The 14126-nt window shown below is 39.3% G+C and overlaps 1 protein-coding gene across 8 annotated transcripts in view; it reads right to left on the reverse strand.

The window, feature by feature from the left end:
- The window catches only part of PRKG2 (protein kinase cGMP-dependent 2), a 120794-nt gene extending 107122 nt beyond the window's left edge, over positions 1-13672 (reverse strand). For 2 of the 8 annotated variants that reach the window (XM_063723487.1, XM_009240141.3), the window contains exons 1-2: positions 13518-13608; positions 2427-2900 (exon numbers count right to left, since the gene is read on the reverse strand). In XM_063723487.1, the coding sequence (XP_063579557.1) occupies positions 2427-2887 (461 nt within the window). In that variant the 5' untranslated portion in view covers positions 2888-2900; positions 13518-13608. The other 6 variants (XM_009240143.4, XM_002814920.4, XM_009240142.3 and 3 more) reach the window with 6 other exon arrangements.
- Positions 13673-14126: the final 454 nt, after the last annotated feature.

The following is a 14126-nucleotide window of genomic DNA, read 5'->3' on the forward strand; positions in this document are numbered from 1 at the left end:
TTGATAGGCTGTATAATATAAAACGGATATAAAAATATTCAAAGTTTACTTTTGGCTTTTAGCCAATACTGAAACGATTTGGAAATGGAAAATGAATTTTAATATTGAGCATTTTTGAAAAATTGAAAAATTTTAAATTTCTCAATTGATAAAGTTAACTATTGGTGTTTAGCTAGCTATTTCAGACTTAATGAGGCATCTGTACTTTTTGCAAGGGAAACTGAGGTACAAACCAGTCAACTAAAAAAGAATGTTTCCATTTTTTATTTATTCAATTTAGAACCACAAGTCTCTGTGAAAGCAGATGAGGATTGTTAGGGCATGAATGATACAGTTTTTGTCTCTTTAGGACTTAATCATTAAGAAATCAATTAGCCCATTTCTTTATCCTGACCACAACACAGACTTGTATCCACTTGGCTTGCCTTTATGGTGAGGAGAATAATCAATAATCCTTATTCAGGAGAAACAATATCCTTCCTGCATCCCATTCACTATAGACAGACAGAAAGAAGTCTGGTTTGGCACAGAAATTGTATATAACTACTGATTTTTTTTTGCCTGGTTATAGCAGAGCTAATAATTTATCCTTAAATAAAAGCAAGGAAATATGCTTATCTCAGATTTTTCAGCACCAGGAGAGTGGTGTTTTGCCTCAAGATGAGCATAAGTCTTTGAACAAAGTAATTGAACATAATCTTGGTTCAAGAGAATACATCTGGTATCATATATAGGAAGAAGTTCAAAGAAGATGAATTGCTACTAAATTTTCTTACATGTCATTCTGCATAAAAAAGTACATTGCTATTTGTAACATTTTTGTGAGTAAATAATAGATTATACTTATGTGTACATATATAGTAATGTAATGCACATTCTGTAATATTATTATATATGTATATATATACATATACTATGTAGAGTTCATATATCTCTGATATAACAGAAGAGAACACTGGATGATGTTCAGTTTTTTAAAACAAATATAAGTTTGTGCCATCTATAATTTCAGAATTCATACCATTAAAAATAATTATTACTTTTGAAAGGAAATAGATGAGAAATTTTTAGACTAATAAAAATTTTGACTTAATAAAACTGCTGAAATCCAATATTAATCAAATTTCTTTCAGTCACAGGATATTATAATTAATAATCTGGCATCACTAACTTCCTTCACAAATATTTATTGATCATTCACTGTGCTTCCAGTACTGTCAACAAACTGATTAATTAAACCTCCCTTTATAATTCTGTTGTTAAAATTGATCATTTGTTTGTCTGGGTCAGATGTTGTATCTTAATTTATAATACTTACATTCGTGAATAAGTTAAAATTTGTTTTAATTTCACAAATCTTGCATTTTGCAATAGAGATTCAGGCTCGACCAAAGCCTTATCAAGGCAAAAGATTTAATTTCAATTAATAAATACTCAGTTAAAAATAGTAAAGGAAGGGAACCCTAACTCTTGATGTTTCTAATGAGTCTTTCCTGACCCAGAAAATCAAACTTTTGCCCATAAAGAAATGTATACACACACATGTGCGTGCACACACACACACACACACATCCCTATACATGAATGCAGTGGCAAATATTTATATGCTCTTTTAAAAACTTAAATTTTTAAAAGTAATTCTAGCTTTTAATTGTTGCCTCTGCCTGAAATCCTCTTCCTGCCTGGTTCATGCTCCTTGAAGTCTGTTAAAGGTCACTTCCTCAGCCAGGCCTTCATGACAAGCCTGCTCCTGTTGTCTCCCTGACCTCCTTTCCCTTCATTCCAGATACCACCTGCTATAGTATTGGCTTTTATCATATTATTGATTCCAATTAATAATTACACATCGCTGACTTGTTTCTGTGTATACTGTTTACCGCCCCTGCTAGAAAGGCTCTGTTTCTATTCACTGAGGCATACCTAGCATCTAACACAGTGGCTGGCAGAGAGTAGAGACCAACATAAACTGGAATGAATGAATGAATTCATCTTTCTTTGAGGCTCCAGCATGTTCCTTTTTCATGACACTTGAAGACTACTAAAATGTGACTTTCTTTTTTTTTTTTTTTTTTTGGCTAACATAGTCACAATTCACTGTGATGTGTGTACATTTTTAAGTTCACTCCTCTGGAAAGAGAAGTGTACACTTTCTAATACTATTTCACACCCCTAGGGTTTTCAAGATAATAGAAATAACTGTCAGTAAACTGAGCTCCTCACAGAGAGATATATATAGTACAATTTCTGCTTTAAACTTCTGCCCAATGGGAGATTTTTTTGCAAAACAAAATCATTTCAAAAACCCCTCTACCCCAAAATCTGAAAGGGTTAATATGTTCTTTATCATTAAGGAGGCTTATAAATATCACTCTCATATTTCACAATACTAAGGCCATCTGAGTTTAAAGGGTGCGGAAATTTCTTACCTGGAGTCTTTTCTGACTCTTGCTTTCTCAAAGGAAAATTCAGGGGGTTTGTTCAGGTCATAGGTCCGGGTTGTTGGCTCAGCAGACACACCAGCCTTTGCTCCCCTCCTGCTATGGAGAGAGACCAATCCAGAGGTCTTCCGGTGGACCTCAAGAGGCACTTTATCTGGAGAAGCCTGAAGCGGGCTTCCTCCCTGCATATGCACCACATCCTGCAGCTTGTTCAGCTGGATGCACTTGTTCTGGAGCTCCTCTGTGAGTTCAGCAATGGCCACAGTCTGCTTCGACAGCTGCTCCCGCAGCTCCTTCAAATGGTACTCCCGTTCCTGGATCTCAGCATCCTTCCTCCTCAACTCTCTCTCCAGCTCTGTCACCTTGTTCCGCAGAGCATCAGTGGTGAGGTTCCCAGAGTGTCCATCTGGGTGCTTGGAATGTTTAGGTTTCACTGAACCATTTCCCATTTTGCTCAGGGACCTGAGAGGGCACAGAATTGGGAAGTATCAAGTGGAGTTTCACTTCCCAACGGTTCCCACCATTCCTCTCATTCCTATCTTGTTTCATAAATAGGAACACAGCAATCATCATTGTTTGAAAAGCAATAAATTTCCCCATGTTTCCAGAAAAAAAAAAAGCTATCTATTGATTTCTTTTTTCCCTCCATGAAGAGGAGTTGGCATTTGGGTTCATTCTTACCTGTCCCTTTGAACGCATAAGTATCACACCTAACATTTTGCACAAATGGTCTGAGTTACCTGCTGTTTTCTCTGGACAGTCTCTCTGAACAGCTGCCAAAAGCATCACAACAAAACTGTGATTTGGATGTCAGCATGGCAGAGATAAAATGCAAATGAGCAGCTACAACAACAGAGGCATCGAAATGTCACAACTTTCACAGCTCCCCATGCGGCAACAGTAAGAAACCTTCCCCAGATTTAGAAAATTACACATCTGCATTTCTCGGAAGACGGAAGCAGAGTTGGTGATGGTTGATTAGCACTTTCCTCCTGCTGTATGTATCTATTAAGTTTTGCATTTCTGATAACACTCACTGCTAAAACACTTCTGAATTGTGGTCACCAACAAGAAGAAGAGTTTTAAAATTGTTCTGCATCCTCTACTTTATGTCCAAAGTGGAGGATCTCCAAAATGCATGACCCATGCTGCAAGGCTCTGTTCTTTTCCTATTTAGAATGTCCTCCTACGCTGGTGTAGTGTGGGAAGTTATGAAAATTTCAAAAATTAAAAAAATGAATATCTTCGGTTCAGGCCCCAAAGTAATCATGAATCTAGTGAGTCTCCAGATGTGGTATGCAGATCAGGGGTTATGAGGGATGATTTAGTTTATTCAGAACTTGTTTTAGTCTAATAGCTATGTATTTATTTCAATATGTATTTGAAATAGAAATAACTATCACCACAAAGTTGTGATCTCATTGTTATTATTGCTTCAGTGAAGACTAAACTAGGTATTTAGGTTTACTGAGTCAATTCAATGAAAATAAAAACAAATCATCTGCAGATAATAAGCACATATGGGCAGAATCACAAAAGTAGACTTGAATGTGTGAACTTTGGGAAATACTGCTCTGATTAATTATTATAATGTTTAAAGGCTTTTTAGACTAACTATTTAAACTTCATATTTTTGCACATACAGTTTTTGACAGCTGATATCGTTTGGCCGTGTCCCCACCCAAATCTCATCTTGAATTGTAGCTCCCATAAATCCCCATGTCGTGGGAGGGACCCAATGGGAGCTAATTGAATCATGGGGGCGGGTCTTTCCCATGCTGTTCTCGTGATAGTGAATAGGTCTCATGTGATCTGATGGTTTTATAAAGGGGAGTTTGCCTTTGCTCTTCCTTCGCCTTCCGCCATGATTATGAAGCTTCCCCAGCCATGTGGAACTGTGAGTCCATTAAACTTCTTTCCTTTATAAATTACCCAGTCTCGGGTATGTCTTTATTATAATAGCAACATGAGAACAGACTAATACAACAGCCATAACCCAAAAAGCATTATAACACTTGTAAACTAAGCTTGAATTACTTCTGATTATCTCAAATCAGAAGAAATGAAACTTCACAGTTTTATAACCCACACATCTGCCCCTCTCTCCCTCCAAACTTCAAACTTAAATAGAAGTGAAATACTTAGAGTTTTTTCACTAGTTCTACCAGAATAATTGTGACCTCTACAACAGCAAAGGCACAGATGCAAAGATGTAACACAGCATCTAGATTTCAAACAGATGTGACCAAACAGTCAATGCAGACTGCCTACAACGGATGGTGCAAAAAACAAATGCATTTATAAAAGCAATCTTGAAACACCTAGATATTTCTCATAGAATTCAGGTTCAAAGTGGTCATTAATAAACATTAGCTTTTGGAGAATTGCCTTAATATGTTGCAGAGATGTGGCAGGTTCAACCTTTAAGTTTCTGTTGACTTGGCAGCATTTACTGATCTTATGTATTATGAACGTATAAGAAGGATGAAGAGACTAGAATTCAAAGAAGTAGCCCTGGACATACTTGTATCCTGAATAAGCAATTCAGAATATGTTATATTGAAATCTGAGAATGAACCTGAATGAGATTATGAATTACAAGCATAAGAAAGGTGCTCCAAAAAATCTGAAATTAACGTGTACACACGTTTTTAACATGCATCAGTGAGCCATTTTCTAGACAGCCTTCTTGGTTCATGGAGAAGTATTCTTAGGTCAGTAGAGAAAGAAGGGAGATGTGATGGTAGGAGGAAAAGGATTTGCCTTATAAATAAAAGAGCATGCACAAACACTTTCCAATCTAATATTAAACTAACAACTAACTCATTTTTGTTCATGGAAAAATTGTTACTAAGACCAAAGTATCATATACCATATTAGGGGCATATCCCATCATGGATTTGCAGTCAAATTTGACACAGAAAACAGTTTTAGCATTACAAATATGAAAAGGCTTAGAATCATTTTTGCTCTATGGATGGTATTCAAAAAATTCTGTTCCAATCCAAAAATTTTACAAACTTGAAGCACAGTTAGGTAGAGGATGTTAAATTCTCCCAAAACACCAATTATCCTCTGGTTTAGTTGGAAGCTGTGTAAATCTTTCAAGCTATTTAGAATTTCAAAGAGGGGTAAAATGAGAGTAACTAACTCATCTTTCAAGTCACTAATGTAATAATAATAATAATAATAATAAAAGAAAAAAAAAGAAACATAAAAAAAAAAGATACATAAGTAAGTTACTAAATGGCTCAATACTAGTCTGATTTCTTACTTAGTTCATCCATTTAAATATTGCTGTCCCTGAAGCCAAGGTTTCAAGTCTCTGGCTTCATAAAAGCTAATTAGATTCACTCTGTTTCCTGTATCAGTCACTAAGATAAGCTATTTCTCAAATATGTATTGCTAGCCACAAGGAGAAATGAGCCATAGGATGTTGCTCCATCAATCTGGCAATGCAGGTTATTAAAATCATTCTTACAGTCAGAGGGCAGCACATGATGCAATAAGAAATGAGTCTGGAGATAAAGATCAGAATTTAACATGAGCAATAGAGTCAGGCCAATTAGGGTTATAAAACAATCTGCTCTTTCTCAATCTTCTATATATTCCTAAAAATCTTTGAGTCTTACTTTCTCATCTACAAAAGGGAATATATTTATATCCATCTCATAGGGTTACTATGATTATTACGTTTGTAAAGTACTCCATACAATGCCTGGCAGGTATCAGACATGAAGTAGGTAAGCAGCTCTTATTATAGTATGTAACTACAAATAGGCAATTAATATCTTGGTGTGAAGAAAACCCAGAGGGGATCATTTCTGGGTAGGACAGAAGTCTAGTAAACTGAATGTCTTCCAACAAGAGTCTTTTGTGGGTTTTTGTTTGTTTGTTTGTGACAGGGTCTCATTCTGCAGCCATGAGATGCAGTGGCCAGTGGTGCAGTCACTATAACCTGAAACTCCTGGGCTCAAGTGACCCTCTTGCCTCAGCCTTCAGAGTAGCTAGGACTACAGAGGCACACCACCATGCTTGACTGATTTTATTTTCTTGTTGAGTTGGGGTCTCGCACTATGTTGCTCAAACTGGTCTCGAAATCCTGGGCTCAAACCATCCTTCTGCCTCAGCCTCTCAAATGACAAAACTCTTTAAAGATGCACATTATTGCTTGGGAGGGGGTGGCCGGGAGTAAGGGACTCTTACTTTGCCTGGATTCTATCTTCCATTGAGAAAAGAAGTCATTTGGAAACAAACAGCCTGGAAAACAAGTTCCCCACCAAAAGATGGAGACAAAAAAAGAATTACGAATGACACAGAGCCAGTTCATAACTACAAGGACTCAATAATTGAAGCTCTGTAATTCCCTCATGTAGCCCCTATTTATTTTCACACATTGCAATGAAATGCTTAAAACACAGAGGCCCACCTAATTATGTTTGAAGGCAACCAAAAACCGTAGTTCACTCTGGAGGCAATACTCTTCTGCAGTTAGGTATAGGAGACAGCAATTGAATGAGTAGTGGCATTTCACTAGAAGAGAGGAAACTATACAAGACTACAAATTATTATATTAATGTAATCGCCATTTAGAAATTGCTGCCCACCAAGAGGTAATTAGAAGAGACATAAGAAAAGCAAAGGTGATGATGTACACAAAGAACTTAAAACAGTGTCAGGCACATAATAAGAGTTCAATAAACTAGTTTTCAATTAAAAAAAAAAAAAGAAAAGAAAAGAAAAAGTGACTGTGAAGGCGCTTGCAGGCGGATTAACACCTGGCAGTCAATGTGGGAGGAATTAAGCTTTGTTTTCTGTTTTTCCTCCAGTCCTATAGCAGTTTGAAACCAGAATCTTGGCTCTGGTCTAGATAATATCTATTTCTCTCTCTACCCATCTGGAGTCTGTTATAAATATACACAGACAAACACACACACACATATATAGATGTGTGTGTATAGCTACATGTATATCTGTCAATATGGGAGATGGTATGGTGCTGGCTAAGGTCATGGATCCAGAGTCCCAGTGGAAGCACTTTCATTTAGTGGTCTATATGCCCTCAGGCAAGATACTTGAGTGTCAATAATGGAAGAAAAAGATAGAAATATAGAGAGATAGACAAAATAATGCTGCCTGTCATTTACAGCTTTTAGAGGATTAAATGAGATAAATCATGATGAAAATTTAGCACAGGTATTAGCATATCATATTTGTTTAAGAAATATTAAATATTACTATTATTATTATAGTTAATATTATTTACCCAACAAGACAACTTATCTTAGAAGAAAAATTTATTGAACAGAAAACATGTACTAAACCAACACAATATTGAAGGAGAACTGATACTATCCAACTTTAAGGCTTACTAATAAAGTAATGGTAATCAATATAGTGTTGTATTGGTGAAAAAATAGACAAGTAGATCAATGGAACAGAACAGAGATCCCAGAGGTAGACCTAAACAGTACAGTCAACTGATCCAAAGATCATAGAATACAAAAGAGAGCAAAGACAAATCAATGGAGAAAGGATAGTCTTTTTAACAAATTGTACTGGAACAACTAGGCATTAATTTTTTAAAAAATAGAATCTAGATACCGATCTTATAACTTTCACAAAAATTAGCTTAAAATGGATCACAGACCTAGATGTAAGAAACAAAATTACAAAACCCCCAAAAGACAACATAGGAGAAATTCTAGGTGACCTTGGGTTTTGTGATGACTTTTTAGATAAAAGACCAAAAACCCTGATTCATAGACAGAAAAAAAATGATAATTTTGACTTGACTAAAATTTAAAACTTCTGCTCTGAAAAAAAAGAGAAGAGAATGAAAAAACAAGCCATAGACTGAGAGAACGTACTTCTAAAACATATGTCTAATTCTGAACACTCAATAATAGGAAAACAAACAACCCAACTGAAAAATGGGCAAAAGATCTGAGCAGACACCTCACCAAACAAGGCACACAGTTGGTAAATAAGCATATAAAAAGATACTCAACATCACAGGTCATTAGGGAATCTCAAATTTAAACAATAATGAGATACCACTACACACCTATTAGAATGACTACAATCCAAGACACTGACAACACCAAATGCTGGTGTGAATATGGAGCAACGGGAATGCTCATTCATTGCTAGTGGGAATACAAAATGATATAGTTACATTAGGGGACAATTTGGCAGCTTCTGACAAAGCTAAATATACTCTTACTCTACAAGCCAGTAATCATGCTCCTTGGTATCTACCCAACTGATACGAAACATATGTTTTCACTAAAACCTGCACATGAATGTTTATGGCAGCTTTGTTTATAATTCCCAAAACCTGGAAGCAACCAAGAAGTCCTTCAGTAGGTAGATGGATAAACAAACTGTGGCATATCCATATAATAGAATATTATTCAATAATAAAAGCAATATCAGCCAATGAGAAGACATGAAGGAACTTTAAATGCATATTGCTGGGTGAAAGAAGCCAATCTGAAAAGCCTATACATTGTATGATTTCAACTGTATAGCATTCTGGAAATGACAAAACTTGGAGACCATAAAAAGATCAGTGGTTGCCAGGAGCTTGGGGAAAGACAGAAAGGAATACGTGGGAAAGAACATTTATAGGGCAGTAAAACTATTCAATATGATACTGTAATGATATACACATTTCATTATATATTTGTCAAAACCCGTGGAATATACAAAAGGAATGAACCCCAATGTAAACTATGGACTTTAATAATAATGCATCAATATTTGTTCCATCACTTGTAACACATGTACCATACTGATGAAAGATGTTAAGAGCAGGGGAAAGTGCTGAGAGGTGGGTATATAGGAACTCTGTGCTTTTTACTCAATTTTTCTATAAATGTACAATTTCTATAAAATAGAAAGTCTATTAGTTTAAGAAAAGAATTATGTATTAAGAAATGAATGCAAGAAAGCTGATAGCACAGCCAAGGGACAGGCTGAAATGTGTGATGGATGGAAGGAGAGTAATGAATAATGAAACTGAAAAAGTAAGATACTGAAAAATTTCCTATGCCACATTATGGTATCTGAATCTTAAGATACACTAAATTTTCTAGTTATGTGGTCAGATTTGTCCTTTAGGAAAATAATATTCTCATAAATAAGGAATGGGGTAAAAAGAGCTTAGAGGAAGTAAGACAAGGGAAGACACTATTGCACCAATCCAAATAGGAGGTGATAGTTTCAGGATTAAAGCTCAGAGTCCCAACACTATTTAATGACTTGAACTTCTTGAACTCAAGAAAAAAACTGACCATCTCCGTGGTAGCCAGAGAGAAAAACATTGCCATATGAGATTCAATAAAAGTTACAGCTATATGTAATACTGCAATGTCCTTCCCTTCAATAAATCATGGAAACCAGAATTGATTTTTTAATGATAATGGGCAGTTGAGCTGGAAATCAGAAGAGTGAATTATACAGTCTTCTACAGATAATATTCTAGGTGGATAGGAAACCGATACATTTGTGTTACCATTAGCTTGTCTCTCTAAAGTTCCTTTAGAAAATAATTGAATATATAAATCCCTGATTCTTCTCCCTGAAGCAAACCACACAGAGTTGTTCTTGTGAGAAACAGCTCACTTTCACATCAATGCCACAATTAAAAGCATCTGTCCATCCGACTTTGTGACTGTTGACCCGGGGCTCAGTTTGGAATCTACTGCTTGTTTTCTCTGTCCACGGCATCCTGGCTGGAGAAAAACTTTCTCTTTTCAGGAAATCATATGACCTTATTGTACCAAAGTTGCAGCTACTCTGGAGGTTACTTATCTCTTTAAAGTGCCTCCCTCCCACCCCCCCAGCAGAATGTTCGCGGTGAATTTTATGAATGCCACATATCCTATATTTGACTGCCAAATTCAGCTATTTTGGGGGCTACATTAACAGATAAACAAGCAAACACACAGAAATGTAGGTCTGTAAGTCTAGGTCACAAGATCATAGCTGACAGAATTTTTGAGTGGTGGCAAGAAGAAAGACGATGAGGATTTGAAAGTTTATATTGTGGCAACTGGGTAAAAGGTAATGTCATTGACCAAAATGAGGAGCAGATTTGAGGGATAGGACAGTGAATTTAATTTTGGATATACTCAGTTTGAAGCACCAGTGGAAACTTTAAGGTAGAGAAGTTTAGTGAGCAGTAAGAAATGAGGGACAAGAAAAGCTAAAGAAAGAGGAAAGCTGAAAATATTAAGCAGTTATTGATACATAAATAGAGGCTGAAGTTGATGAATTGGATGCAAGTGCCCAGGATATTAGCGATGAGGAGAGGAAGAGTGTCTAGGTCTATATGAGGTTGGAAAGAAAACTGTTTAAGATATGGTAAGAAGGTACTGCTTTGGTTTAAGTGAGAGAGGATGTGAAGAGATTAATATTAAAAGAAGAGGATGAGTAGGAGGAACACTGCAGGATAGCATCTCTAATGTAGTAATTAAATGGATGTGCATGGGAGGGCAATCAAAATGATTTCAATGTTTTGATCTTAGGAGGCTTGAAGGAAAGTAGTACTATCTACTCTTCATTCATTCAGTCATTCAAAAAGAACACATAGGGCACCGTGTATGGGCTAGACACTGTAGCACTGACAGAAGTCAGGAGAATTAGCATGCTTTGAAAAGACAGTAATGAGTCTGGATTTACATATATTGAGTTTGAAATGCTTGTGGGTCATCATGATGCAAATGTCTAGCAGGTAGAAGCAAAAAAGAAAAGTCAAGGGAAGAGATTGCTCCATAGAAGACTTGAAGTATCATTTGTAGATGAGATCACTAACGGAGGTAAGAAAGGAATGTCTCTATTGTTACCTATGAACATATAGGTAATATCTGTGGATATTATTTGTGGGAGAAGAGGAGGAGAAGCAAACCACAAAGGAGAAGGAACACGTGTACCAATAAGAGATTTAGGAGAAGCATCAGAAAGGCCATGCAGATAAGATCCTTAAGAGGTGAGCAGGCTGTACCTCACATCCCACAGGCCTGTCACAGCAAATGAGATCAGAGAGAAAAGTGCTGAATCTGATTTGTCAAAGAAGAGTGGGGATAGACACTCAACTACAAAGGACCGTGGAAAGAGCTGACACTAAGAGTAGAGCCTGCAAGACAATATCACGGTTCCTGTGAGGGATTTTTAAAATAATGAAAACTTGAAAATGTCTGTAGCTCCAGGATAATGAAGCACCGGAGACAGGAAAAACGAAAACATGGGAGAAGAAGAGATAATCCATAGGCAAAATAGCCTGGAAGAAGCAAGACAATAAGGGATCACAGGACTTGGGCAACAGCCAGGCAACATATGCCCTCACTGTGAGGTGAATTCTCATTAGCCTCACTTGTAATGACTTCATAGAACTGGAGTTAAGGATTTCATGTAAAAGAGAAAGATCGCTGGGCATCATCTTTTCAGGTCGTTTATTCTTAGTCACACAGCGTTCCAATGGAGAGGATGCGCTCTAATTCTCCATAGAGAATTCTCTACCATATTAGCTCATACCCTCCTGTGCAAAACTAAACAGGAGTACTGAAAACAGCTAGTGTGTGTTATGTGGGATGATCGCCTTCTTCATGAGTTAAATAGAAACTTGCAAAGAAAAGAGACAATTTCTAAGAAACTCTAAGTATGGGGGTGTGGTGGGGTGGGGGGTAGGTGTATGTTGCTCTCTTCCTTAAAAAAAAAAAAGAAGAAGAAGAAAGAAAAAGCCCCTGGGAACTTGGGGAACAAGATGAAGATAAGGAAATCAAGGCATTTGTCCCAGCGTCACCCTTCCTACCTACTAATTTTGCATGCATCGTTTTTATTGTCAGCTCTGGCCTCAGCTGCTTTGTAGTTGCACCGTAGTTCTTCTCAAAACTGAACCTATTTCTTCTCTCATCCCCAAAGTGGCTGGTTTCTGGGCTTTGTTTGCTCTTGTTTCTTCATCACCGAGAAATACAGAAATATGAAAGCGCCTCACGGTGCCAAGAGTGACAAAAGGACACCCACACAAGTTTACCAGGACTCCTGAAAGTCCTCGCCTGAGGACTGTCCCCTAGCAACTACCCAGAGCTCGACGAAGCAAAGCCGGGAGCGCAAGCCCTGACAGCACCGCCAAGCCCCTAGCTCGGAGCAACAGCCTCCACCGCTGCTCCTCGCTAAACGTAGAGAACCCTGAGGACTCCCCACTGGGGCTGAGCCCCTCCCGCCCTCAACAGAACCTCTAAACACAAGTAGCCTTTCCCTGCCTCCAGGAGCTCACGAAACGCTGCCACACCGAGCGAATGCAACGCGTGCACACGTCCACACTCGAACAGCACAAGCAAGAGACCGGCTGGGTGTGGAATAGATGCGCACATCGCGCAACGCATTCACAGCATGCACACGCGCGCACCCCGACCCCGTCCCTCCCCTCGCGCCCTCGCACCCCGGCGCCCAAGATCCCCGGCCCACGAACCTCACCAGACAGCCGGGTAACTTTCCAGGTGCGCAGCTTGTCACCTCGGCGCGGCCGCCCCTGCGTCTCAGCGTCCTCTCCCACGCCGCCCTCCCCAGCCGCCTGCGGCGCCGGAGCTCAGCGCAGGTCAGCTCAGCCAGCCCCGCCGTGCACACGGTGCGCAACGTGGGCCCGGGGCTGCCGGCTCAGTCGCTCCGGCTACGTGTGAGCCGGGGGCGCGGGTTAGCGCGATGCGGGCAGGAGCTGCGGCGGCGTCGGTGCTGCCGCCTGGCTCCGCGGCGGGGGCCGGTGCAGAGGAGACACGCAGGGAGGGAGGGAAGAGAGGAGGGAAGGAGGGAGGGGGTCAGCCGGGGCTACTGCCTGGAGAGTAGGGCGCCGGCTTCCCTAAAGGTGGGGTCACCCGCGCCCGCACCCACACTAGCCAGAACCTTTACTCCCGACACAGCCGCAGTCTGCACTTTATACCCCATACCCTCCAGAGTGAGGCAACTTAAGTAGGGCGATAACATCGTGGTTGTAAGCATTTTTGTTCATGTTATTATTTCTATTTCAAGTGTGTGGGACGAGGGGAGAGGAAAGTTCAGGGAGGTGTTCATTTTTACCTTCCCCTCCCTTTCCTCCATCCTTCCAGTCTGTTTTCACTGCAGGCTCTCTCCACTTCGCCTTCCCTCCCAGAGCTCAAACAGGCGCACGTACCCTGGACATGCCCTCCTCTGTCACACCAATGCCTTTCTACGAAGACATGTGACCCCGAAGCAGCTTGTCGACGCGCCCCTCCCGGACTCTGGGGCCAAAACTTACATCTAGTTTGCCAGTTCACGTGATGCTGGGGGCAGGGGTTGAATCCAGTTTCGAGGGACAGAGATTATACCTTCCGAATCTGCAGGTCTTTGGGCAGGGAGCTTTCTTGATCACCCAAGCAGATAATGGTCTCTCATCGCCTTTTGAGTACATTTTTTTTTTCCTGAAGGGTGCAATATGGTTTTCTAAATATATATGTACACCCCACCGCATTATTTGCTGTGCTCTGGAGTTGTGAGATCTCCATGTGGCTTTTTCCCTTTCCTTCTGCCCCCAGAGGAATTTCACCAGCAAATTCACGGAGTACAAGGGCAGTTTCTGTGTTGAGAGATGGAAAGCATAGTGAGGGTCTATTCCTCACTGTGCATCTAGAGAATGTTACAACCAACTCTCTTGGGTTTTTAAACCAC

The sequence above is a fragment of the Pongo abelii genome, chromosome 3 (genome assembly GCF_028885655.2).
Source record: "Pongo abelii isolate AG06213 chromosome 3, NHGRI_mPonAbe1-v2.0_pri, whole genome shotgun sequence".
NCBI lineage: Eukaryota > Metazoa > Chordata > Mammalia > Primates > Hominidae > Pongo > Pongo abelii.